Source organism: Pristiophorus japonicus, chromosome 13, assembly GCF_044704955.1.
Source record: "Pristiophorus japonicus isolate sPriJap1 chromosome 13, sPriJap1.hap1, whole genome shotgun sequence".
Taxonomy (NCBI): Eukaryota; Metazoa; Chordata; class Chondrichthyes; family Pristiophoridae; genus Pristiophorus; species Pristiophorus japonicus.
Genome location: NC_091989.1, coordinates 91336691 through 91364391, shown reverse-complemented (window position 1 = coordinate 91364391; position 27701 = coordinate 91336691). Strand labels below are relative to the sequence as shown.

The following is a 27701-nucleotide window of genomic DNA, read 5'->3' as shown; positions in this document are numbered from 1 at the left end:
AGAACTTTAAAATACTGAGACTGCAGGGTAGACCTTTCACCTCTGAAATCTAGGGTAGAATCCTGCTCAAACTGTTAGACTTTAAATCTCTTCCCCTTGCACACCCCCCCCCCCCCCCCCCCCACCACACACACTTTTATTTGTTACCTGAAATGGTTTGGGGCAGTATCAATCCATCATCATCATAGGCAGTCCCTCGGAATCGAGGAGGACTTGCTTCCACTCCCAAAGTGAGTTCTTTGATGGCTGACCAGTCCGATGCGAGAGCCACAAATCCTATTACAGGTGGGACAGATATTCGTCGAGGGAGAGGGTCGGTGGGGCTGGTTTGCCGCACGTTCCTTCCGCTGCCTACGTTTGACCTCTTCACGCTCTTTGCATTGAGACTCGAAGAGCTCAACACCCTCCCGGATGCACTTTCTCCACCTCGGGCGGTCTTCGGCCAGGGTCTCCCAGGTGTCAGTGGTGATGTCACACTTTACCAAGGAGGCTTTGAAGGTGTCCTTATAACATTTCTGCTGCACAACTTTGGCTCGTTTACCATGAAGGAGCTCCGAATAAAGCATTTGCTTAGGGAGTCTCGTATCTAGCATGCGAACTATGTGGCCTGCCCAGCGAAGCTGATCGAGTGTGGTCAGTGCTTCAATGCTGGCGATGTTAGCCTGGACGAGGATACTGATGTCCTCCCAGAGGATTTGCAGGATCTTGCGGAGACATTGTTGGTATCAATCCAGCTCCTAATGTTGGGCCCACAGTTGCGTAGATACCAGGCAGGTAAAGTAAATCTCTGGTTTGAAGGGAGCAAGGGCCCGCTTATGGAAACGGACTTGGGCTGAGATGCAGACAATGCGAGGTGAAAGTCCAAGAAGATAACAGCTTCCATGTTGCATGTCCCAAAAGTCTTGTAGAAGCAACATGAACCTCTTGTATGCATGAAGAGACCTGAGCCACGGTGTGCAGTTTTTAGTTTGCTCCAAGTGTGCAACTGTACTTGTGAGGTAACGAGATGCCATTTCCATTTTGTTTATGATGCAAAGAAGCAAAAGTGTGTCCGGGGCCAGCTCGGTGGGCATCCTGAGATTGTGCTGCAGGTGCAGGTTGACTATTGCACTAGCTAACACTGCAGGTGATATTATGGCCAGGCACCAAGCTAGGCTCAGTAAGAACAGCATAGGGAGAGGACTGGAAGCAGGTTACCTACCCAGTATTGTTGCCAAGATTTAAAGTGTAATATGGGTAGGTGACATATTTCTTTATCTGCTTGAGCTATAGTACAATTACAAATTTCACCCTGAACTCTGGCTGTACCTGGAGAAATGAATTTTGAGTTATGTAACAGTAGGATTGTTGATCGGCGAACAAATTAAAATTATTGCACAAATCTCGATTTGCATAACACAAAGATATATGGACATAATTGCAATTATTTCTGCAATACTTTGGTACCAGTGCACTAAGTAAACCACACTGTTAATGCTGCCCTGGCAGAGGTCAGATATTTCCGCTCTGACCAGGGATCAAACTCTGGACTCTCCTGGTCTGTATGGCAAAGTACCATGCCATTGAGTGAATGAGTCCCGAAGTCGCCAGAAGTTTAGTTCCATCCTTTTCACTTCTTACACGGCCATTTTGAGGGTAATAAGTCAAGAAAGGCAGCCTTAATGAGTGTTAAGTACTGGACCTACCATCTACATATGATTGATGAACATGGTAGACCCATTGCTGTCAGTGGCAAGTCCTGGTTTAGGTAAATTTGAGCACACAGCTGGGAGCATTTTTTTAATGGGAACGATTGAATAATGTGAAATAGTCCCTTTCTCAACTAATTGCAACAAAATCTCCCAACAGCCAATATCATTGATGCAAACCTAAGCCTTTTGGAAGAGGCAGAGCAGCGGTTAAGAGTAATTGTTGCTGAGAAGTTTGATGTAGCCATCACAGAAGGTGACCTGCCACAGGTGGAACGCTTCTTCAAGATCTTCCCGTTGCTGGGATTACACGAGGAAGGGCTGAGCAAGTTCTCCGAGTACCTCTGTAAACAGGTAAGGGGACAGGGAGGGCAGAAGGGTGGTCTTTCTGTTCAGTTTAAACTATCAGGATTGATTTTCTTTTTCAATTGAGCATTTACATCAACACCCGTATCTGAAGCTTCAGGGGCGGCGTTGTCCCGTGTCTCGTGTCGCAGGGACGCTATGCTCTTCCCACAATCATCAGGCTTTAAAAATTGGTCTACACCAGTCGCTCAAACCAGGCTTACAGCGAATCCGTGGCCTGTTGAAGTCAGTGGAAAAGAAAATTAGGCGCAGTGTAAATCGGGTTGCCGATTCGCTGAGCCCACTTCGTGCTACTGCCCAAGACCAATTTCACCCTCTCTCTTTTACCCCCACCCTTCCTCCTCTCACCCCATGTCAGCTTGGCTTAGTAGCACTAATGCCTCTGGCTCCGAAGGCTGTGGGTTGAAGTTCTATAATCCAGACTGACGCTCAGTCGCAATGCTTGAGAGATTGATGCATTGTCCTTCGAATGAGCATTTTAGTCAATAGGCAGGTGTTAAAGATCCCATGGCTCCATTCGAAGTGGGTCAGGGCGTGTGCTCCTGGTGTCCTGACCTACATTCCTTCCTCAACCAGTAACGTAACAAACAAAAGTCAACTGGTCATTCATTCCATTGATGCCTGAGGGGCCTTGTTGACTCAGAATGGCTGCGATTGACGGTGGACACCGCGTGCTCCATCTCCAGGGACACTCTGGCCCGGATGTAGGCGCGGAAGAGAGGCAGGCAGTCAGGCTGAACGATCCCCTTGACTGCCCGCTGCCTGGACCGGTTGATTGCACCCTTGGCCTTGCCCAGGAGCAGTCTTACGAGGAGGCCTTCGGACCTACCTGCTCCCCTCCGCACAGGGCCCAAAGATCAGGAGCGTGGGACTGAAGTGCAACCAGAAATTGAGGAGCAGCCCCTTTAAATAATGGAACAGGGGCTGCAACCTCGCACACTCCATAAAAACATGGAACACGGACTCTTCCAGACCGCGGCAGTTGGCGAGAGGCGGGAACAGCGTCGGAGCGGCCTATAAAAGGCCCAGCGGGTGTTCCACAGGCAGCGGCAGTTGGCGAGAGGCGGGAGCAGCGTCGGAGCGGCCTATAAAAGGCGTACCGGTGCAGCTACAGCGGGGAGAGAAGGCAAAAAAGAAGTAGAAAGGAATCAAAAGGTGACATCACAGCCAAGGGAGTAAGTGATTGGCTGGTGATTGGTGAGTAGCTTTTTTTATTTTTTATATCAGTAAGTAAACTGTAACATTGTTGTTGCCAATTTAAGTGCATCTAAAGGTTAAGGCATGGCAGGAGAGTTCGGTTACATGTTATGCTCCTCCTGTACCATGTGGGAACTCAGGGACACTTCCGGTGTCCCTGACGACTACGTGTGTGGGAAGTGTATCCGCCTCCAGCTCCTGACGGACCGCGTTGCGGAATTGGAGCTGAAGGTGGATTCACTCTAGAGCATCCACGATGCTAAGAATGACGTGAGTAGCACGTGTAGCGAGTTGGTCTTACCACAGGAGAAGGGTCCACAGCCAGCTAGGGAATGGAAGACCAGCAGGAAGAGCAGTGCAAGGAAGAAGGGCAGGGGTCCCCTGTCGTCATTCCCCTGCAAAACAGATACACTGCTTTGAGTGCTGTTGAGGGGGATGACTCATCAGGGGAGGGCAGCAGCAGCCAAGTTCATAGCACCGTGGCTGGCTCTGTTGCACAGGAGCGCAGGAAAAAGAGTGGGAGAGCAATAGTGATAGGGGATTCAATCGTAAGGGGAATAGATAGGTGTTTCTGCGGCCGCAACCGAGACTCCAGGATGGTATGTTGCCTCCCTGGTGCAAGGGTCAAGGATGTCTCGGAGCGGGTGCAGGACATTCTAAAAAGGGAGGGAGAACAGCCAGTTGTCGTGGTGCACATTGGTACCAACGACATAGGTAAAAAAAGGGATGAGGTCCTACGAGATGAATTTAAGGAGCTAGGAGCAAAATAAAAAAGTAGGACCTCAAAAGTAGTAATCTCGGGATTGCTACCAGTGCCACGTGCTAGTCAGAGTAGGAATCGCAGGATAGCACAGATGAATACGTGGCTTGAGCAGTGGTGCAACAGGGAGGGATTCAAATTCCTGGGGCATTGGAACAGGTTCTGGGGGAGGTGGGACCAGTACAAACCGGACGGTCTGCACCTGGGCAGGACCGGAACCAATGTCCTAGGGGGAGTGTTTGCTAGTGCTGTTGGGGAGGAGTTAAACTAATATGGCAGGGGGATGGGAACCAATGCAGGGAGACGGAGGGAAACAAAAGCAAAAGACAGAAAGGAGATGAGTAAAAGTGGAGGGCAGAGAAACCCAAGGCAAGAAACAAAAAGGGCCACTGAATATAAAGGGGCTGCAGGAGGGGTCAAAACTAAAAATCATGGTTTAAAAACTAGGATGAAAACACTCTCCCTAAATGCACGCAGCATTCGAAATAAAGTAAATGAGTTGACGGCACAAATCATTACAAATGGGTATGATTTGGTGGCCATTACAGAAACATGGTTGCAGGGTGGCCAAGACTGGGAATTAAACATACAGGGGTATCTGACGATTCAGAAAGATAGACAAGAAGGGAAAGGAGGTGGGGTAGCTCTGTTAATAAAGGATGATATGGCAGTTGTGAGGGATGATATTGGCTCTATTGAACAAAATGTTGAATCATTGTGGGTGGAGATTAGAGATAGTAAGGAGAAAAAGTCACTGGTCGGCGTAGTTTATAGGCCCCCAAATAATAACTTCACGGTGGGGCGGGCAATAATCAAGGGAATAATGGAGGCACGTGAAAAAGGAACGGCAGTAGTCATGGGGGATTTTAACCTACATTTCGATTTGTTAAATCAAATCGCACGGGGTAGCCTGGAGGAGGAATTCATAGAATGCATACGGGATTGTTTCTTAGAACAATATGTAACAGAACCTACAAGGGAGCAAGCCATCTTGGATCTGGTCCTGTGTAATGAGACAGGAAAAATAAACTATCTCCTAGTAAAAGATCCTCTCGGAATGAGTGATCACAGTATGGTTGAATTTGTAATACAGATTGAGGGTGAGGAAGTAGTGTCAGAAACGAGCGTACTATGCTTAAACAAAGGGGACTACAGTGGGATGAGAGCAGAGTTGGCTAAAGTAGACTGGAAACAAAGACTAAACGGTGGCACAATTGAGGAACAGTGGAGGACTTTTAAGGAGATCTTTCATAGTGCACAACAAAAATATATTCCAGTGAAAAAGAAGGGCGGCAAGAGAAGGGATAACTAGCCGTGGATAACCAAGGAAATAAAGGAGAGTATCAAATCAAACACCAATGCATGTAAGGTGGCCAAGGTTAGTGGGAAACTAGAGGATTGGGAAAATTTTAAGCAACAGCAAAGAATGACTAAAAAAGCAATAAAGAAAGGGAAGATAGATTACGAAGGTAAACTTGCGCAAAACATAAAAACAGATAGTAAAAGCTTTTACAGATATATAAAACGGAAAAGAGTGACTAAAGTAAATGTTGGTCCCTTAGAAGATGAGAAGGGGGATTTAATAATGGGAAATGTGGAAATGGCTGAGACTGTAAACAATTATTTTGCTTCGGTCTTCACAGTGGAAGACACAAAAACCATGCCAAAAATTGCAGGCCACAGGAATGTGGGAAGGGAGGACCTTGAGATAATCACTATCACTAGGGGGGTAGTGCTGGACAGGCTAACAGGACTGAAGGTAGACAAGTCCCCTGGTCCTGATGAAATGCATCCCAGGGTATTAAAAGAGATGGCGGAAGTTATAGCAGATGCATTCGTTATAATCTACCAAAATTCTCTGGACTCTGAGGAGGTACCAGCGGATTGGAAAGCAGCTAATGTAACGCCTCTGTTTAAAAAAGGGGGCAGACAAAAGGCAGGTAACTATAGGCCGGTTAGTTTAACAGTGGGGAAAATGCTTGAAACTATCATTAAGGAAGAAATAGCGGGACATCTAGATAGGAATAGTGCAATCAAACAGACGCAGCATGGATTCATGAAGGGGAAATCATGTTTAACTAATTTACTGGAATTCTTTGAGGATATAATGAGCATGGTGGATAGAGATGTACAGATGGATGTGGTGTATTTAGATTTCCAAAAGACATTCGATAAGGTGCCACACAAAAGGTTACTGCAGAAGATAGAGGTACGCGGCGTCAGAGGAAATGTATTAGCATGGATAGAGAATTGGCTGGCGAACAGAAAGCAGAGAGTCGGGATAAATGGGTCCTTTTCGGGTTGGAAATCGGTGGTTAGTGGTGTGCCACAGGGATTGGTGCTGGGACCACAACTGTTTACAATATACATAGATGACCTGGAAGAGGGGACAGAGTGTAGTGCAACAAAATTTGCAGATGACACTAAGATTAGTGGGAAAGCGGGTTGTGTAGAGGACACAGAGAGGCTGCAAAGAGATTTGGATAGGTTAAGCGAATGGGCTAAGGTTTGGCAGATGGAATACAATGTCGGAAAATGTGAGGTCATCCACCTTGGTGGTGGGGGGGGGGGGGGGGGGGGAGGGAAACAGTAAAGGGGAATATTATTTGAGTGGGGAGAAATTACAACATGCTGAGGTGAGAGGGACCTGGGGGTCCTTGTGCATGAATCCCAAAAGGTTAGTTTGCAAGTGCAGCAGGTAATCAGGAAGGCGAATGGAATGTTGGCCTTCATTGCGAGAGGGATGGAGTACAAAAGCAGGGAGGTTCTGCTGCAACTGTATAGGGTATTGGTAAGGCCGCACCTGGAGTACTGCATGCAGTTTTGGTCACCTTACTTAAGGAAAGATATACTAGCTTTGGAAGGGGTACAGAGACGATTCACTAGGCTGATTCCGGAAATGAGGGGGTTACCTTATGATGATAGATTGAGTAGACTGGGTCTTTACTCGTTGGAGTTCAGAAGGATGAGGGGTGATCTTATAGAAACATTTAAAATCATGAAAGGGATAGACAAGATAGAGGCAGAGAGGTTGTTTCCACTGGTAGGGGAGACTAGAACTAGGGGGCACAGCCTCAAAATATGGAGGAGCCAATTTAAAACCGAGTTGAGAAGGAATTTCTTCTCCCAGAGGGTTGTGAATCTGTGGAATTCTCTGCCCAAGGAAGCAGTTGAGGCTAGCTCATTGAATGTATTCAAGTCACAGATAGATAGATATTTAACCAATAAGGGAATTAAGGGTTACGGGGAGAGGGCGTGTAAGTGGAGCTGAGTCCACGACCAGATCAGCCATGATCTTATTGAATGGCGGAGCAGGCTCGAGGGGCTAGATGGCCTACTCCTGTTCCTAATTCGTATGTTCTTATGATTGCCAATACCTGTATAATAATGGTGCACTCCAAAAAAAAAAGTAATTCATTGGGTAAAGTGCTGTGAACCGATTTAGCCAGTCACCAGGGCAATTATTTATGCCCCCACAAGAGAAACATATGCTTTCTGTTCTGTAAGAAATTACATTTTAAAGAGAAAGTAATGGATTGGGAGCAAATTAATTATGTTTTAAAGGAAAATTAATAAAGGATCCCTTTGCAAATGATACTTGCACTACATCCTTCCTTACTAACTGTGGCTCAGTGGGTAGCACTCTTGCCTGAGTCAGAAGGTTGTGGGTCACACGGTAGGGATTTGAGTACAAAATCTAGGTTGAAATTGCCAGTGCAGTACTGAGGGAGTGCTGCACTGTCGTAGGTGCTGTCTTTTGGATGAAACATTAAAACGAGATCCTGTCTGCGCTCTCAGGTGGATGTAAAAGATTCCATGGCACTATTATGAAGAGGAGCAGGGGAGTTCTTCCCAGTGTCCTGGGTAATATTTATCCTTCAACCAATATCACTACAAAAACAGATTATCTAGTTTTTTATCTCATTGCTGTTTGTGGGAGCTTGCTATGTGCAAATTTCCTACACGTCAACAGTGACTATACTTCAACAAGTACTTCATTGGCTATAAAGCACTTTGGGATGCCCTGAGGTTGTGAAAGACGCTATATAAATGCAAGTGTTTCTTTCTCATGATGGGTTATAGTAAGTGTGTGTTCTGTATGTAATTGGATTGTCCGCACTGGAGGGAGAGGGGAACGGTTACTGAGGGAACTTGTTTTGCGTGTACATGTGCTTTAGTTGAATCTTTGGTTCCAGTCTGATCTGTTTTCTGTTACTGAAGATCGCAAACAAGGCTGGAGAGAACCTTCAGCTGGCACTGAGCACTGAGATGAGCGATCGCAGGGCGGCTGTTACCTTCGCCGATACCCTGACTCTGCTCTTTGAAGGTAAGACCGTCTAATTAAAGCATGCATTATCAGGCCAGGAGTTAGAACAGTGGCCTGCCACTTCCTAGTCTTGAGTTTGAATCCAGTCTAGTCTATGGTGTGAAAGGCAGCCGAGTGGGCAGAAGCACCATCTGGTGTAATGGGATTGGGATTGAGCAGGAAGTTTCAAAATCATTTGGGTTGTGAGGGTTGCTGGCAAGGCCAGCATTTAATGCCCATCCCGAGTTGCCCCGTGAAGGTGTTGATGAGCCGCCTTCTTGAACCACTCGGTTTGATACAACGGAGTGGCTTGCTAAGCCAATTCAGATGGTTAAGAGTCAACCATGTTTCTGTGGGATTGGAGTCACATATAGGCCAGACCGGCAGGCTTCCTTCCCTAAAAGACATTAGTGAAGCAGTCAGGTTTTATTGGTATCCGCATTTTATTTCCAGATTCTTTTAACCTGAGTTCAAATTCTCAGACTGCCACGGTGGGATTTGAACTTGCATTCTCTGGTATCAATCCAAGTTTCTGGAATAGTCCAGTAACATAACCACTACACTATCACACCCCAAAATGTTGGGCTAGTGTGTCTTGAGTTGCGACTCAGATACATTGTTGGATCGTGTACCTGAGTTGAAGTTGAGGTATATTGTTGGGGATTGTGTGCTTGAATTGGGGTTAAGATGCATTGTTGGGGACAATGTGTCTGAGATTGTGTTAAGATACATTTTTGGGAATTGTACGTCTGATTTGGGGTTACATTATAGTACTGTGGTACTGTCAGCAGTGGGTAGCACACTCACCTCTGAGTCAGAAGGTTGTGGGTTCAAGTCTCAGTCCAAGAACTTGAGCACATACAAAAAATAATCTCAACTGACACTCCAGTGCAGAGTTAAAGGAGTGCAGCACTGTCAGAGGTGCCGTCTTTCAGATGAGACGTTAGATGTCTGCCCTCTCAGCTGGACTTAAAAAGATCCCATGGCACTATTTTGAAGACGTACAGGGGAGTTATCCCTGGCCAATATTTGTTCCTCGATCAACATAACATTAAAAAAAAAATGATCTGGGCATTATCACATTGCTGTTTGTGGGAGCTTGCTGTGCGCAAGTTGGCTGCCGTGTTTCCCACCTTACAACAGGGACTACACTCCAAAAGTACTTCATTGGCTGTAAAGTACTTTGAGACGTCCGCTGGTCGTGAAAGGCGCTGGGGTAAGGGACTTCGGCTGGGGGTTGGGATGCATCACTTGTGCTGGGGTAAGGGACTTCGGCAGGAACTTGGTGGCTTTTGGGGAGATCTATCCTCTCTGACTTCTGAAGTCAAAATCGAGTTACAATTTGCAAAGTCAGTCAAAACTTGGGCTGGGCGGTTCCAATTACACACTCCAGAGAAACTTCAGGGCGTGGCTTAGCCTCCAAGGGAATCAATCAGCATTAGGTCCAGTGATGTAGGAGAGCCAATGAGAGACAAGGTGGCCATTTTGGTAGTACAAATAAACGCTTCCTTCTTTTATTGTGGAGAAGCCAGTTCAGCTCTTGAAATCCTGGACAGACCTGTTGCTTTGGTTAACTGCAGCGATAGGCCAGTGAGCAGGTGGCTCCATAGTAATAGCATGGATCCGTATCCTTGGCGCTGGATGGTATCAGAAACCGAATGATCCAGTACTGTCTGGGTACTGCTGTGTGACCGGCTATCAATAAATTGCCATTGGCCTCTGGGGCCAAGAAGAATGTTGAGGTTATAGAAAAAAAACCGATGAGTGCTGGAAATTTGACACAAATGGAGAAAACCACAGATATACAGAGCAGGTATGTCGGCGTCTGAAAGAGAAAGATGAAAGTTTCGGGAGGGTCCCTTCAGTTCTGATGATGGGTTTCGCCCAAAATGTTAATCTGCCTGTCCCCTCTCAGATGCTGATCTTGCAGTATTTTCTGTGGCTGTTTCCACCACGTGGAGGCGTTTGCTGACCAACCTGCCAGTGGCATGCACTGAGGGGGAAGGACGATTCCAAGTTGTACTTCCAGCACCGAACAAGCAGTGTAATAAAACCAAAGGTTTTGCCTAAAAGCAGCAAGAGTATTTCTATTTCCCAGCAAATGGAGGTGTCCCTCACACTGACACTACTCCTGCTGTATGGAGGTGTATCTCACACTGACAGTTCCCCTGCTGTCCGGAGGTGTCCCTCACACTGACACTCTACCCCTGCTGTATGGGGGTATATCTCACACTGACCGTTCCCCTGCTGTACGGAGGTGTCCCTCACACTGACACTACCCCTGCTGTACGGGGGTATATCTCACACTGACAATTCCCCTGCTGTACGGAGCTGTCCCTCACACTGACACTATCCCCTGCTGTATGGGGGTATATCTCTCACTGACCGTACTCCTGCTGTATGGAGCTGTCCCTCACACTGATAGTACTCCTATTCCCAGCTGTAATTTTCTGAACACTTTATGCAGCATTACTGTTCCGGTTATTCTTTTGCCTTTTCTTGCTGGGGTACAGTACCAAACCAAACAGTAGCTTTGCACACTTCTCCTAGTTAATAATTGGTTGCAGGCAAAATAGATGTCTTAAGAAAGCTGCAGAATGTTCTCTTGCTGGCTGTGAGGGTCCCATGTATAACCTTCAGCCCAATGTCGGTCCAGTTTCGAGGGTATTGAACCCAAAACTACCTATTCGCCACTAAACACTAAAATGGCAGTATCTCTTGGAGTGCTTATACGATGGCTACTGTGGGAAATGGAAAATGTCACACTGATGCGTTAATTCCTCAGAGATTGGGGCTGAGGTACACAGTTGAGATAGAGTAGAGGGAGATTTACTTTCCATCTAACCTGTAAAAGGATTCAGAACTTCGGGGGGTTGGTTTTGATGGTTCAGGGCTCGTATTGTTGTTTGATCTGACCCACAGGGATCGCTCGAATAGTGGAGACTCACCAGCCTATTGTCGAGACCTACTATGGACCTGGACGTCTGTACACACTTATTAAGTACCTGCAGGTGGAGTGTGATCAACAGGCTGAAAAGGTGGTGGACAAGTTCATTCAGCAGCGGGATTACCACAGAAAGGCAAGTCCGAGTTCCTTTATCTCTGTATAAAACAATGTTTTTGTCTCTTGTTTGGTAGGGTTCCCTCTTTGCCTGCCGATGGCTCAATTAGGAAGTAATCATAGAATGATACAGCACAGAAGGAGGCCATTTGGCCCATCATGCTTGTGTCGGCTTTTTGAAAGAATTATCCCATTTAGCCCACTCCCCTGCAAAATCTTCCCTTTCAAGTATTCATCCAATTTCCTTTTGAAAGTTATTATTGAATCTGTTTCTACCACCCTTTCAGACAGTGCATTCCAGATCATAACCACTCGCTGCACAGAACGAATTCTCCGCTTCCCTTTGCAAAGCCAAAACCAGATCAGCCGTGATAGCAGATGGTGCGGGGCCAGTAACGCAGTGCTGGCCAAAGTCAAGCCGCAACGGCTGAACGGCGGGGGGTAGCAACAGGTCAGTGAGCAGCACCTGTGGGGGATCTGAGACTCGGGAGTTAGATTTCATTAAAACTCGGAAACCAGACCAAATCATGGCCTGAAAATTACGGTCAGAGGCTTCCTGCGGGCAGACGCCTCCGACCGAAATTTTTTTAACGAGAATACTTGGCGGGCCCGGAGGAATGTAGACTTGCGCTCCAAGGCTGAGTTTCGCAGTCCAGCGTGCGGGAATATGTCTTCCAGGATCGTATGCGTATCCTGGGATCACGTGGGCCTGGACCACCAATCACAATGTAGTATTCTCATTAATGATAATGGGGGCTCCGAGCTCCCATTGTTATCAGTGAGAATACCCCTAAAATCAAATAAAACACACACATAAATAACAAAACACCACTTTTTAAAAAAAATTAATAGAAATTGCATTAAATTAAATGTTTGAGAAATTTATTTTTGTAAATTCTTTAAAAAAAAGTTTTAATAGTGTTCAAAGTTAACTTGCCTTCATAGACAAGGTTATTAACATAAAAATAAGTAATAACATTTATTTTTTCTATGCTTTAAAACTCTTACGCTGGTAAAAGTAGGCCATACAACTGCTTTTACCAGGCGCAAGAGTTTGAAGGACATTCGCTGGACAAGAGTTGGGCAAATAGCCCAAATCTCCGCCCGCGAATGTTCTCCTCCCGGGAATGCGTGCGATGACAGACTGCAAAAGCCGATTCTCGGCGCATGCACATCGCGCATCGGGAACCGGCATTTGCGAGGCCTCGTCAGGGGTGTGCGCACATCGTACGCACCCGGAGAGGCGCAATTTTCAGGCCAATGTCTAGGAGTGCAGATTCTTTCTTTGTTTAAACAGACTATCTACCTCCCTTATTTTTCCCTGTCAAATCCCAGTTTGTCGACCTTGACATTGGGGCTGGAAGAAAAATCGCCTCCATTATTGGAGTTTTTCTGTCTGTTGCCAGCCCAACATCTGTTCTGATGTATCTCACCCCTAGTTGTTCCCCCTGGTATACCTCCCATCGCCACTCCCATAAGTCCAAGGGTCGCAGATTTGAAAGACTTTGGCAGACAACTGGTTTAACCATCCATCACCAGATGTGACTGGTTCACAAAGCACTACCAGGTCCTGCCCTCCGTCACTAAAACTGCCCATTATTTTAAGATCATCTAGGAAGGCAAACCATCTTTTCAATCCACCCTCCCCTGCCTCCTCCTCCTCCTCACTCACTTCCAACAATAAATGCAAGGGGCTCGTGGACTTTTTTGTTACAAAGATCAAGAACATCCGTTCAGCTGCCTCTGCTATTTCCCTCCCTTCCCATCGCCCACTGGGCCTACGCTAAGGTTTTCCCTTCCCTAACCCTTAATTTGCATATTTCTCTACTATATCTTCAATCTCCCCTCGTGCCCCTTCAAAGCTCATCTGGTCGATGAGACCCACCGGTCACACCGGTACCTCTGGTGGGCCCCTCCCCCCCCCCCCCCCCCCCATTTCTCATCTACATGTTACCTCTCCACGACATCATCCGACGACACAGTGTCGGTTTCCACATGTACGCTGACGATATCCAGCTCTATCTCGCCGCCACTTCTCTCGACCCCTCCACTGTCTCTAAACTGTCCGACTGCTTCTCCGACATCCAGTACTGGAGAAGCAGAAATTTCTTCCAATTAAATATTGGGGAGACTGAAGCCATTGTCTTTGGTCCCCGTTACAACTCCGTTCCCTTGCCACCGACTCCATCCCTCTCCCTGGACACTGTCTGTGGCTGAACCAAACTGTTTGCAAGTAAACCTTGACCCCAAGATGAGCTTCCTACCTCATATCCGCGCCATCACTAAGCACTTATTTCTACCTCCGTAACATCGTCTGTCTCCACCGCTGCCTCAGCTTATCTGTTGCTGAAACCCTCATCCATACCTTTACCATCTCTAGACTTTACTATTTCAATGCCCTTCTGGCTGGCCTCCCTAGTTTAATCCTTTATAAACTTGAGGTCATCCAAAACTCTGCTGCCTGTGTCCTAACTCACACCAAGTCCTGCTCACCCATCTCTGTTCTCGGTGAGCTACATTGGCTTCCGTTAATAATGGTAGGTTGGGACCGAAAATCCAGCCCCTAAACTCCAGTTGGCAGAGACTGTACGGTTCCTTCCCGAGGAACTGTGACCACAAACCTGGGGCTAACCTTTCATCGGCACAGCGGTTTGGTGAATTGGTGACGAGGTGTTAATTCTGGTTCTAAAGTTGTTATTTGCAATTGGGTCCTTACTGTAATGCCTGTGGTATAAGCAAGACAAATATTGATTCATTTTGTGGCTTTGCAGTTCCAACGGGTGCAGAACAGTATGATGAGAAGCTTAACAATGGACAAAATAGAGCCCAGGTATGAATGTACTCTTAGTTACTCTACATACTGTTGTGTATCCTGGTTTTGTTCAGAAGAAACATGGTTAAACTGTTCGTTGTTTATTATCCCCTCTTTTTTTTGACCTATAATGGCTCTGCTCCTCCTCCGAAGGCACGGATTATTTGGGGTACAGATACTGTCCACTACCTTGTTCTTCATGTATGAGCCCAGATGGCGAGTGTTGGCAGAGTATTTGACTATTGAAGGCACAGAAAGAGACCATTCAGCCCATCATGCCTGTGGCGGCTCTTTGGTAGAGTGATCTAGTTAATACCACTCCTTGCTCTTTCCCCATAGCTCTGTAATTTTCTCCTTTAAGTGTTTATCTAATTTTCTTTGGAATATTACTACTGAATCTGCTACCATGCTTTCAGGCAGTGCATTTCAGATCACAACTCACTGTGAAAAAACGTTTCCTCAATTCGCCTCTGGTTCTTTTGCCAATCACCTTAAATCTGTGGCCTCTGGTTACCAACCCTTCTGCCACTGGGAACAGTTTCTCTTCATTTACTCTTTCAAAACCATTCATGATTTTGAACACCTCTATCAAATCTCCTCTTAACCTTCTCTGCTCTGAGGAGAACAATCCCAGCTTCTCCAATCTCGCCACATAACTGAAGTCCCTCATAGAAACATAGAAATTTACAGCGCAGAAGGAGGCCATTTCGGACCATCGTGTCCGCGCCGGCCGACAAACAGCCACACGACCCTTGGTCAGCAGCCCTAAAGGTTTACCTATAAACCTATGAACAATGACGGAAAGGCAAAGAGCACCCAGCCCAACCAGTCCGCCTCACACAACTGCGACACCCCTTATACTGAAAACATTCGACGCTCCACCCCAAACAGAGCCATGTGATCTCCTGGGAGAGGCAAAAACCAGATTTAAAAACCCAGGCCAATTTAGGGAGAAAAAAATCTGGGAAAATTCCTCTCCAACCCACCCAGGCAATCGAAACTAGTCCAGGAGATCACCCTGGCCGTATTCTATTCCCTACAGTACTTACCATTATATCTGCTCCATCCAACAACAGGTCATCCAGTCTAATCCCAATTACCAGCTCTAGATCTGTAACCCTGCAGGCTACTGCACTTTAAGTGCCCATCCAACCATCTCTTAAAACTGGTGAGGGTTTCTGCATCCATCACTCTTCCAGGCAGCGAGTTCCAGATCCTCACAACCCTCTGCGTAAAGAAGCCCCCCCCCCCACCCCCCCAAATCCCCTCTAAACCTTCCACCAACCACCTTAAAACCATGCCCCTATGTACTAGACCCCTCCACCAATAGAAATAAACCCTTATTATCCACCATGTCCAGGCCCCTCAATATTTTGTACATCTCAATGGGGTCGCCTCTCGACCTCCTCTGTTCCAATAAGAACAAACCCAGCCTATCCAATCTGTCCTCATAACTAAGATTCTGCATTCCAGGCACCATCCTAGTAAATCTCCTCTGCACCCTCTAGTGCAATTACGTCCTTCCTATAATACGGCGACCAGAACTGCACGCAGTACTCCAGCTGTGGCCTGACCAAAGTATTCTATGATTTAAGCATAACCTCCCTGCTCTTATATTCGTATGTCTCGGCCAGTAAAGACAAGCATTCCGTATGCCGCCTTAACCAACCTATCCACCTGGCCTGCTACTTTCAGGGATCTGTGGACAAGCACTCCAAGGTCCCTTTGTTCATCGACACTATTAGCCGCTTAATGTGTATACCCTTTCCTTATTAACCCTCCCAAAGTGCATCACCTCACACTTCTCTGAATTAAATTCCATTTGCCACTGCTCTGCCCACCTGACCAGTAGATTGATATCCTCCTGCAGCCCATGACTTTCCTCTTCACTATCAACCACACAACCAATTTTAGTATCGTCTGCAAACTTCTTAATCACACTCCCTATATTAAAATCTAAATCGTTGATATATACCACAAAAAGCGGAACCCCACTGGAAACAGCTTTCCAGTCACAAAAACATCCATCAATCATTACCCTTTGATTCCCACCTCCAAGCCAATTTTGGATCCAACTTGCCCCTTTGCCCTGTATCCCATGGGCTTTAACCTTCATGACCAGTCTACCATGTGGAACCTTATCAAAAGCTTTGCTAAAGTCCATATATACTACATCGTACGCACTACCCTCATCGACCCTCTTGGTTACCTCCTCAAAAAATTCAATCAGGTTAGTTAGATACGATCTTTCCTTAACAAATCCGTGCTGACTGTCCCTAATTAATCCTTGCCTTTCCAAATGCAGATTTATCCTGTCTTTCAGGATTTTTTCCAGTAATTTTCCCACCACTGAAGTTAGGCTGACAGGCCTGTAATTACTCGGCCTATTCCTTTCTCCCTTCTTAAACAAGGGTACTACATTAGCAGTCCTCCAATCCTCTGGCACCATGCCCAGATCCAAAGAGGACTGGAAAATAATGGTCAAGGCCTCTGCTATTTCCTCTTTTACTTCGCTCAACAGCCTGGGATGCATTTCATCTGGGCCTGGGAACTTCTCTACTTTCAAAGCTGCTAAACCCCTTAATATTTCCCCTCTCACTATTTATTTCATCCAGAATATCACCCTCCTCCTTGATATCAGTATCTGCATTACCCTTTCCTTTGTGAAAACAGATGCAAAGTATTCATTAAGAACCCTCCCAACATCTTCTGCCTCCTCACAAAGATTACCCTCATGGTGTCTAATAGGCCGTACCCTTTCTTTAGTTACCCTCTTACTCTTAATATATTTATAGAACATCTTAGGGTTTTCCTTCATTTTATTGGCCAAGAATTTCTCGTGCTCTCTCTCATCCCTGGTACCATTCCAGTAAATCCTTTCTGTACCCTCTCCAAGGCCTTGACATCCTTCCTGAAGTATAGTGCCCAGAACTTCAGCTGAAGCCTAACCAGTGTTTTATAATGGTTTAGCACAACTTCGTATTCATAAACTAACTCTATTAATAAAGCCATGAATCCCATGTTTTTTTAACAGGCTTTTTAACTTGCCACGCCACCTTCAAAGATTTGTGACCCCCAGGTCTCTGTTCCTGCTCCCTCTTTAAAATTATACAATTTAGTTCATATTGCGCCTCCATTTTTCCTACCAAAATGTACTGCTTCACACTTCTCTGTGTTAAATTTCATCTGTCATGTAGAATGAAAGAATGGTTACAGCACAGGAGGCCATTCGGCCCTTCTAGCCCGTGCCGGCTCTCTGCAAGAGCACTTCAGCTAGTCCCACTCCCCAGCCCCTTCCCCGTAACCCTGCACATTTTTTCCTTCAGTACTTATCCAATTCCCTTTTTGAAAGCCGTGATTGAGTCTGCCTCCACCCTTTCAGGCAGTGCATTCCGGATCCTAACCATGTTTAGTTCAGATTCCAGGAGACTGGTGCCCATCAGCTAGCTCCCTTTTCCTGGCAATGTCGACGCAGTCCTAGTTTTCCTCCATGGGGGAAAAACATTTCCAATCTGACCATAAAGACTTCTAAGGACACTCACCTGAGCAGGGACACGTGGCAAATAATAATGGTAAGTGCTGGTCAGTTTAGCTGGCCTAGAATGTGTCTGCCCATTTCACCAGTCTCTATTTCTGAGTTTCGTATCATTTGCAAACTTTAAAATTATGCGCTGTATACCCAAGTCCAGGCCATTAATATATATCAAAAGGAGCAGTGGTCTTAATACCGACCCCAGGGGAACATAACTGTACACTTTCCTTCACTGAAAAATAACTACTCACCACCACTCTCTGCTTTCTGTCCCTTAGCCAATTTTGTATCCATGCTGCCACTGTCCCTTTAGTTCCATGGGCTTTAATTTTGCGAACAAGTCCATTATGTGGTACTTTGTCAAATGCTTTTTGAAAGTCCATATTCACAACACCAGCTACACTGCCCTCGCCATTACTTCATCAAAGAGCTGAATCAAGTTAGGAAAACTCGATTTGTCTTTAACAAATCCATGCTGACTTTCATTTTTAAGCCCATACTTTTCAAAATGCCAACTAATTTTGTCCCAGATTATTGTCTCTAAAAATGTCCCCACCACTGCCATTGGGTTGATTGGCCTGTAGTTGCCGGGCATATCCCTCTCCTTTTTTAAACAGGGGGTGCAACATTTGCAATCCTCCAGTTCTATGGGATTATCCCCATATCGAAGGAGGATTGGAAGATTGTGGCCAGAGCCTCTGCAATTTCCACCCTTGCTTCCTTTTGTAATGTCCGATGCATCCCACCCGAACTGGGTGACTTTTCTACTTTGAGGACTGCCATCTTTTTAAGTACCCCTCTATCTATTTTATAGCTGCCGCCTGCTCCTTTACTGCTACACTGGCAGCCTCTTCTCTACATATAAATATATTCATTCTCTCTCTGTTCCCCCCTATTTCTCTGTTCACAAGATTCACTGGATAATGTTCAGGAATTGAACTCTGGCTGATTCTCTCTCTGCTCTCTCTCTCTCTCTCTCTCTTTTCTTTTTTTCTTTTTCTCTTTTTTCTCCCCCCACCCCCAGCCCCCCCTTCTCCAACAAGATTCACTGGATAATGATCACGAATCAAACTCTGCCTGATTGTCCCTCTGTCTAGCCATGAGCACAAAGGTGCCTTAAATACTTGCATTAACTACTTTCCTGACTGAGATCAGCTAATTGACCAGGGATACAACCCAGGGATCTTCGAGTCTGTATGGTTTAACACTACAGCAGGCAGTACACCTAAAGCGTTGTGAGGAGTGGGTTACTGCTTCATTGTGCATGGGACAAGTGTGGAAGAATACTTTTTGTACCTGTAAGAACTTGCTTTTGATTTTCAGAGAACTGGACACTATTTTAGCCGAGGTTACATTGATGAATGCTCGCGCGGAGCTGTACCTACGCTTCATCAAGAGGAGGATCACTGCTGATTTTGAGGTTTGCGATGCAGTAGCCTCTGAGGATGTGAAGCAAGGTACAGTCATCTCCTGGTTATAAATGGTGGAGTTTCCCCCATCTTCAGAACTGCTTGTGTGAAAATAAAATTGTTTCAAAGGCTTTGTTTTTGTGTATTATCCTCCCTCCCCTGGTCCAGTCATCCCTGCCTGCAAACCTTTGGTGATCAGGAGGACAGGTGGACAGGTGAGCGGGCGGGCTGATCTCAGTGCCACTATAAACAGGCTGCTTGGTGATCTAGGGAATAACCGATTGCGTGTTCTCCCTCCCAGTGGAAACAGCTTCCACGTAAACCGAGAGGGGGAATTGAACTGGCCTCCCAACACTGCATGCTGCGTGCCATGTTTTCCCACCTTGTTTCTCCCCTGCTGCAATTCCATGGTTGCTGGGCGTCCTGCAGTGACTTACACAAGTAGCCATTCTTCACCTCCGATCCTCGATGGTGAATTTTGGGTGGCCATTTGACACAGAGATCATCATAGCGCAACCTGATCCTGTCCTTGTCCAATGTCCATACACACACACATTCCAGCAGGAGTCTGTGGGTAACAATCAAGAGTCGGAACGCTGCCTGATTTCTGCTCTCCTCACACAGCGGTGCTGAGGGCAGTTAAGATGCCTGATCAGGTGACTCATAGACCAGGGATGGAACCAGGGGCTTTCTCTCTCCATTGCTCTATACTGCACTACGCCATATTTATGAGTTGCCTTGTGTTGAAGCAGAGAGTGAAAGTTACATATTGTGGATAATTGGAAATAAAAAGCATGTATTTCTAATAACTTCATAAACCAATTCAATATCCAGCTTCATCTAATCCATTTGTAATGGTATGGGGTACAGTGTTACATTTTATGGGTAATAAATGGATGTTTCCACTCGTGGAGAAGTCCAAGACTCGGGGCTATAAATATGAGAGTCACCAATAAATCCAATGGGGAATTCAGGAGAAACTTCTTTACCCAGAGAGTAGTTCGAATGTAGAACTCGCTACCACATGGAGTGGTTGAGATCATCAGCATAGATGCATTTAAGGGGAAGCTAGATAATCACATGAGGCAGAAAGGGATAAAAGGATATACTGATCGGGTTAGATGAAATAAGATGGGAAGAGGCTCGTGTGTAGGCTAAACACTGGCCGAATGTTTCTGTACTGTAAATTCGATGTAAATGTGATTTCTCTCCGTGTGTTGTGAACTGTAATGTTGCGGAATGGTTTGCCGACCTGTTTCTGTGATTTGATTACTTGTGCCCCACCCAGAGCATCAGAAGGCACTGGATAAACTGTCTAACCTATGTTTGCTGAGCCGGAATATGCAGGAGTTGATTGGATATTACATCACCATGGAGGAGTACTTCATGAGAGAGATGGTCAACAAGGTACTGTAGGCACAACAAGGTTTTTCTCACTCTCATTGTCTGCAAAGCCATGATTATCATGGTACAGTCTAGCCTCGTAACACTGGGGGGCGAAAAACTAGCCAAGGTTCCTGCTCCGGGGACATGGGGTGAGAATGTGAAGGGGTGAGGCTGTAATTCCCCCTCCATGCGAAATAGCCTGCGATATTATCTGTCTAGGCTCACATGAACATGACCTTCGACCAGGTACCTGAGGGATTGTATTGTACCAAGAGTCAGCACCTTAGGAGAGAAAACCAGGGGGAGAAAGGTGTAATGATGATTATGAAAAGAATATAAATGATTATGAAACAAAAACTGTATTTATAGAGTGCCTTTAACGTAGTAAAACATCCCAAGGCGTGCTATAAGACACCGAGCCACATAACAAATTACAGCAGATGACCAAAAGCTTGGTCAAAGAGCTAGGTTTTAAGGAGTGTCTTAAAGGATAGAGAGGTTTAGGGAGGAGTTCCAGAGCTTGGGGCCTAGATAGCTGAAAGCATGGCCACTGATTGTTGAGCGATTATAATCAGGGATGCTCAAGTGGGCAGAATTTGAGGAGCGCCAATATCTCGGCGCGGAGGGTGGGGAAAGGAAGCTGAAGGAGATTAGAGATAGGGAGGGGCGAAGCCATGGAGGGATTTGTAAACTAGGATGAGAATTTTGAAATCGAGGCATTGTTTACCGGGAGCCAATGGAGGTCAGCGATGGGTGAGTGGGACTTGGTGCGAGTTAGGACGCGGGCAGCCAAGTTTTGGATGTCTTCAAGTTTACGTAGGATAGAACATGGGAGGCCAGCCAGGAGCGCGTTGGAGTTGTCAAGTCTGGAGGTAACAAAGGCATGGATGAGGGTTCCAGCAGCAGAGGAGCTGAGGCAGGCAATGTTATGGAGGTGGAGGTAGATATGTCGCGGATATGTGGTAGGAAGCTAATTTCAAATCAAATGGGACAACAAGGTTGCGAACAGTCTGGCTCAGCCTCAGACAGATGCTAAAGAGAGGGATGGAGTCGGTGGTGAGGGAATGGAATTTGTGGCCGGTACCAATGACAATGGCTTCGGTCTTCCCAATATTTAATTGGAGAAAATTTCTCCTCATCTCCTACTGGATGTTGGACAAGCAGTCTGACAATTTATAGAGACCGTGGAGGGGTCGAGAGAAGTGATGGTGAAGTAGAGCTGGGTGTCGTCAGTATACATGTGGAAACTGACTCAGTTTTTCGGATGATGTCGCCAAGGTACAACATGTAGATGAGAAGTAGGAGGGGCCAAGGATAGATCCTTGGGGGACTCCCAGCAGTAACGATGCAGGAGTAGCAAGAGAAGCCGTTGCAGGTTATTTTCTGACTACGATTAGATGGATTAGAATGGAACCAGGCGAGTGCCGTCCCACCGAGCCAGATGATGGTGGAGAGGCATTCATAGAATCATAGAAATTTACAGCACGGAAGGAGTCCGTTTCGGCCAATCATGTCCGCGTCGGCCGACAAAGCTATCACGCCTAATCCCACTTTCCAGCTCTTGGTCTGTAGCCTTGTAGAGCACATTCAAGTACTTTTTAAATGTGGTGAGGATTTCTGCCTCCACCACCCTTTCAGGCAGTGACTTCCAAACCCCCACCACCCTCTGGGTAAAGACATTTCCCCTCAAATCCCCTCTAAATTACTTTAAATCTATGCCCCCCTGGTTGTTGATCCCTCTGCTAAGGGAAATAGATCCTTCCTATCCATTCTATCTAGGCCCCATATAATTTTATACACCTCAACAAGATCTTCCCTCAGCCTTCTCTGTTCCAAAGAAAACAAACCCAGCCTATCCAGTCTTTCCTCATAACTAAAATTCTCTAGTCCAGGCAACATTCTCGTAAATCTCCTCTGTACCCTCTCGAGTGCAGTCACATCTTTCCTGTAATGTGTTGACCAGAACTGCATGCAGTACTCTAGCTGTGGCCTAGCTAGTGTTTTGTACAGTTCAAGCATAACCTCCCTGCTCTTGTATTCTGTGCCTCGGCTAATAAAGGCAAGTATTCCGTGTGCCTCCTTAACCACCTTATCTACCTGTCCTACTATCTTCCGGGATCTGTGGACATGCACTCCAAGGTCCTTTTGTTCCTCTACGCTTCTGTGTCCTACCTATTAATGTATTCCCTTGCCTGGTTAGCACCCCCCCCCCCCCCCCCCCAATTGCATTACCTCACACTTCTCCGGATTGAATTCCATTTGCCACTGTTCTGCCCACTTGACCAATTCATTGATAGCTTTCTGCAGTCTACAGCGTTCTTCTTCAATATCAACCACACAGCCAATTTTTGTATCATATGCAAACTTCTTAATCCTACCCCCTACATTCAAGTCTAAATCATTGATGTATACCACAAAAAGCAAGGGACCTAGTACTGAGCCCTGCGGAACCTCACTGGAAACACCCTGCCAGTCACAAAAACACCCATCAACCATTACCCTTTGCTTCCTGTCTCAGCCAATTTTAGATCCAACTTGCCGTTTTGCCTTGGATCCCATGGGCTTTTACTTTCGTGACCAGTCTGCCATGTGGGACCTTATCAAAAGCCTTGCTAAAATCCATATACACTACAACAAACGCACTACCCTCATCGACCCTCCTTGTTACCTCAAAAAATTAAATCAGGTTAGTCAGACCCGACCTTCCCTTAACAAATGCATGCTGATTTGATTAATCCGTGTCTTTCTAAATGAAGATTTATCCTATCCGTCAGAATTTTCCCACTACCGAGGTTAGGCTGACTGGCCTGTAATTACTCGGTCTATCCCTATTTCCCTTTTTAAACAAAGGTACAACATTAGCAGTCCTCCAGTCGTCTGGCACCACACCTGTAGCCAGAGAGCTACAGCATTGGAGGAGGATGGAGTGGTCAACCTTATCGAAGGCTGCAGACAAGTCGAGAAGGACGAGAATGGATAATTTGCCTTTGTCACAGTCACAAAGGATATCATTTGTGACTTCGATGAGAGCCATTTTGGTACTGTGGCAGAGGCGGGATTCAAACATGGAGTTGTGGGAAAGATGGGCATGGATTTGGGAGGTGACAGCACATTCAAGGACTTTGGAGAGGAAAGGGAGGTTGGAGATGGGGCGGTAGCTTGTAAGCACAGTGGGTCAAGGGTTGGTTTTTTGAGGAGAGGGGTGATGACGGCAGATTTGAAGGAGGGGGAGAACAGTACCTGAGGAGAGAGAACCGTTAACAATGTCAGCTAACATGGGAGCCAGTAAAGGAAGTTGGGTGGTCAACAGTTTATTGGGAATAGGGTCGAGGGAGCAGAAAGCGGGTCTCATGGACAGGATGAACATAGAGAGGTCAAGAAGAGAGATCAGAGAGTAACTGGAGAAAGATGTGAGTTCAGGGCTAGGGCAGAGGGGAAACCTCAGGAAGTTTGACAAGGGGAAATGGCAGAGGCAGCTGATAGGATGGTCTCAGTCTTAATGACAAAGAAGTCCATGAGCTCCTCGCACTTTTTGGAGTTGGGTGTGGTAGAGGCAGGGGAGAGGGATTTAAGAAGACAGTTAGCTATAAAGAATAGTAGTCAGGGTTATCTTTGCATTCCAGAATGATTCTGGAATAGTGAGCAGTTTTTGAAGACAAGAGTAGGACCTGATGATGCTTTGTGTGGTCCAGCCAGATCAAGCGGTGAATGGCTAAACCAGTTGTCTGCCACATCCGTTCAAGTCTGTGCCCCTTGGACTTGAGGGAGCAAAGATGAGGGCCGTACCAGGGGGAACAGCCAGGGTGAGAGAGAGTAATTGTTTTAATTGGGACTAGGGCATCAAAGATAGTGATGAGGATGTGATTGAGCAGATTTGTGGCTGCAGAAATGTCATGATGAATGGAAGGCCAAAGGCTGGACAGTTGGGAGTTCATAAGTGCCGTTGTAAGAGAGTTTGAAGAGTTTTTCTCCAGGGGTGAATGCAGAAAGAAATAGGGTTGGTGGGGGAAGGGGGATGTGGGTGGAGAGCGATACGAGGAAGTGGTCAGAGATGGCCCTATCTGCAATTGACACGATGGGAGCAGCGAGGCCACGAGAGATGGCAAGGTGGTGGGGTGGCCGTGAATATGGATTGGGGTGTTCACATGGAGGGAGAGGTTAAGGAAAGAAGGGGGGTAGTGAACTCAAGAGAGGGAGCATGATGAATTGAGATGGAGTTTGAAATCACCGAGGATGAGAAGTGGCTTGTTGCAGAGGCTGAGGAAGGAAAGCTTACCTTGGTGATAAAAATGTTATGGTACTTGGGTGGATGGAAGAAAACAATAAATGAGGGGTGAAAAGGGTGGAACAAGGTGAGATGCTCAAAGGAGGAGAAAGTGCCGGAGGAGTAGGCGGACAGATCAGGGTGTGATTTGGTGATGAGCCACACTGCCACCACACTGGTCTGGGCGGGGCAACTGGTGGAAGGTATAGCCAGGCGGGGAGGCTTCATTTAAAGGTAATATGTCATCACCCTTCAACCAAGTTTCCATCAGGGCCATGATGGCGATGCAATCATCCACGATAAGCTCATTGATGGCCTTGAAAACAGAGCAGTAACACTCTCAGATTAAATCACGTGACGTCAATTCTTGGTGACACTAGGTGGAGGCCAGGAGTGGGGAAGTGAGCGAGCAAATCACCCCAGGAAACTGAGACCTTCTGGTCTGTTTGGCTCAGTTTGACCCCACTGAGGAGGGAGGCTAATGCAAACATGTTACAAACATGACTGTAGCATGTATTGCAAAGAATTGTGGGCACCTGGTTGTGATTCCAAGATAGAATGGAGTGATTTATGGTTCAGTCACAAAAGCAAACCTAGAGAGGTTTGGCACTGTAGCCAGTTCTAATGGAGGGACCCACCCTAAACATTGACGGAAGGAAACCTGCTGACGTTACCCGGTCTGGCCTATATGTGACTCCATTCCCACAACAATGAAGTTGAAGAGGCCTCACAAGACACTCAGTTGTAACTAGGGATGGACAATGAATCACAAAAGCAAAATCCTGCGGATGCTGGAATCTGAAATAAAAACAGAAAATGCTGGAAATCTCAGCGGGTCAGGCAGCATCTGTGGAGAGAGCGACCGATTTAACGTTTCGGGTCTGTGACCCTTCATCAGAACTGGAAAAGTTTGAGGTGTAACGGGTTCTTAAGGAAGTGCAAGGGGGAGGGAAGAACAAAAGGGAAGGTCTGTGATAGGGTGGGAGACAGGAGAGATTAGAGAGACAACAGGAATGACGGGCAAACAGGAGATGGTAATGAGACACGTTGGGAAACAAAAGATGAGTCTAGATAGGGTGTGAATGGCAGAGTCATCACCGGCTGCCCTGGGAAAGAGAAAGGGTGGGGGGTTGTATTTTTTTAAAAGGAGGAAAGGGAACAAAATTATGGGCAGAGGTTGGACGATAAATGCTGGCCTTACCAGCGACACCCACATCCTGAGACTGAATGCTAAAAAAAGGTTTCACTTATTGTTGTGGGCTGAGTGATTTTGGAGGCCGGTACTGTAGCTCTGTCTGGGAGGGGCCTCTCCTCCTGCTCTCTCATCTGTGCTGCACTCTTCTGTCTGTACTGTCCATCCCTGCTCTCCCCTCTCTGGCTGCAAGTCTCGTGTCGCTGTGTTTCTATGCAGTGGTGACAGCGGATGGGACTGTGACTACAAGACTGGGAGAGGGGAAGGTGTAGATCGATGCCAGAGGCTGCAGCTCAGACAGCCGAGTCGAAGGTGAGCGAGAGCAGCATCACAGGAAAGTGAGCGGGAGGATCGGAGAGGCAGAAACCTAGGCAGCAGCAGGGAGATTGGCAGAGGCAGACGAGTGAGTGGGAGACCAACACTGGAGAGTCCAGGACAGTAGGGTCAGATAAAAGGTAGGTGACCACTTTGGAGCCTTTATAACCAGCCCTTGTCTTTCTTTGAGACTCGCTTTGCCACACACCTTTTGTAATGTACATTTGGCTTTCTGGGTAGCGATCAGGACCTTGGCTAGTTTTCCCTCCCCAGTATAATGAGGCTAGACTGTACAGAGACGCTGTGACTAATTGTCGTGCCCAGCGACTGCCCCATTGAGATCAGTTACCTTGGGGCAACAGCAACTTATACAGTATCTGATACGCAATGAATCTGAGGGGAGAGCAGACGCAGAGCCCTTGTGGAGGTGACTGAAAGCGTGGATGGTTTAAGTATGTTTGGAGGAGGCTTTTGAAGGTGGGGAAGAAATCCGAGATGGAACTGTGAACTGCCTTGGTCTGTGTGGCTGAGCTACTCATTGAATAGACTTGCTGAGGCCTTTAAAGGTGTGTGTTTGATTACAGGCCGTTGCGATGGATGTCTGTGAGAAGGGCCAGCTGACCTCCAGCATGGTGGATGATGTCTTCTTCATTGTGAAGAAGTGCATTGGTCGTGCTCTGGCGAGCTCAAACATCGACTGCCTGTGTGCCATGATCAACCATTCCACCACTGTACTGGAGTCCGATTTCAGGTAACGGCAGGGTGAATCTGAGCGGTCCTGGAACTGCTCACTGACTCCGCCTGCTGGCATGGTATGACCTGGCTGAAAGCGCGCCTCGCACTACGAGTCTGCTGACCGCACTATGCCCAGAAAATCCTTTCGCCAGTCAGACCTGTGCATTTGACTGTCCTGGCGGCTCAGTGGGTTAACTGCCCCGCCTGGCGTGGTACTGGGCCATACAGATCAGAATGGATCCCCAGCCTGTACTGATTTAGCTGATCTGAGCCAGGGGAGCAAGAGGCATTCCTGGGGCTAGGGAGGACAAAGAGCAGCAAGGATTTCCACTGCTGACTGCTGTCAGTCGTCCCTGCTGGAAGGTGCGCGTCTGGTGAGAAAAAGTCTGGGCTCAGCTGTGATGCCCCTCACTGCTGACACCTGGAGGGTGGCCTTGGAACTACACCCGACAGGAAGCAGCACCTTCAGGAGAGGAGAATTTAAACCAATTATCAGCCAACAGACAGAGAACCACAAGCTCTAACCTCAGTGTGTAGCTTTACAATTTGAACTGAAAGTAGCAGAACTCTGGGTGTCTATGAACTGACTGAAAGGAATCTGAGAATCCCCCGATATTCAGAATGTTCTACACCTTTTCAATAAAAACTCTCCAGTCAATTAAAACCTTTTCTCTACAG

At 46.7% G+C, this 27701-nt stretch overlaps 1 protein-coding gene across 3 annotated transcripts in view; it reads left to right on the top strand.

Annotated features, from left to right (window-relative positions):
* The window catches only part of cog4 (component of oligomeric golgi complex 4), an 86963-nt gene that overhangs the window by 41675 nt on the left and 17587 nt on the right, over positions 1-27701 (top strand). For all 3 annotated transcript variants that reach the window (XM_070897761.1, XM_070897760.1, XM_070897759.1), the window contains exons 5-11: positions 1849-2042; positions 8233-8338; positions 11240-11397; positions 14150-14208; positions 19046-19179; positions 20420-20538; positions 26873-27039. In XM_070897761.1, coding sequence (XP_070753862.1) covers positions 1849-2042; positions 8233-8338; positions 11240-11397; positions 14150-14208; positions 19046-19179; positions 20420-20538; positions 26873-27039 — 937 coding nt within the window. The remainder of the gene's footprint in view (positions 1-1848; positions 2043-8232; positions 8339-11239; positions 11398-14149; positions 14209-19045; positions 19180-20419; positions 20539-26872; positions 27040-27701) is intronic.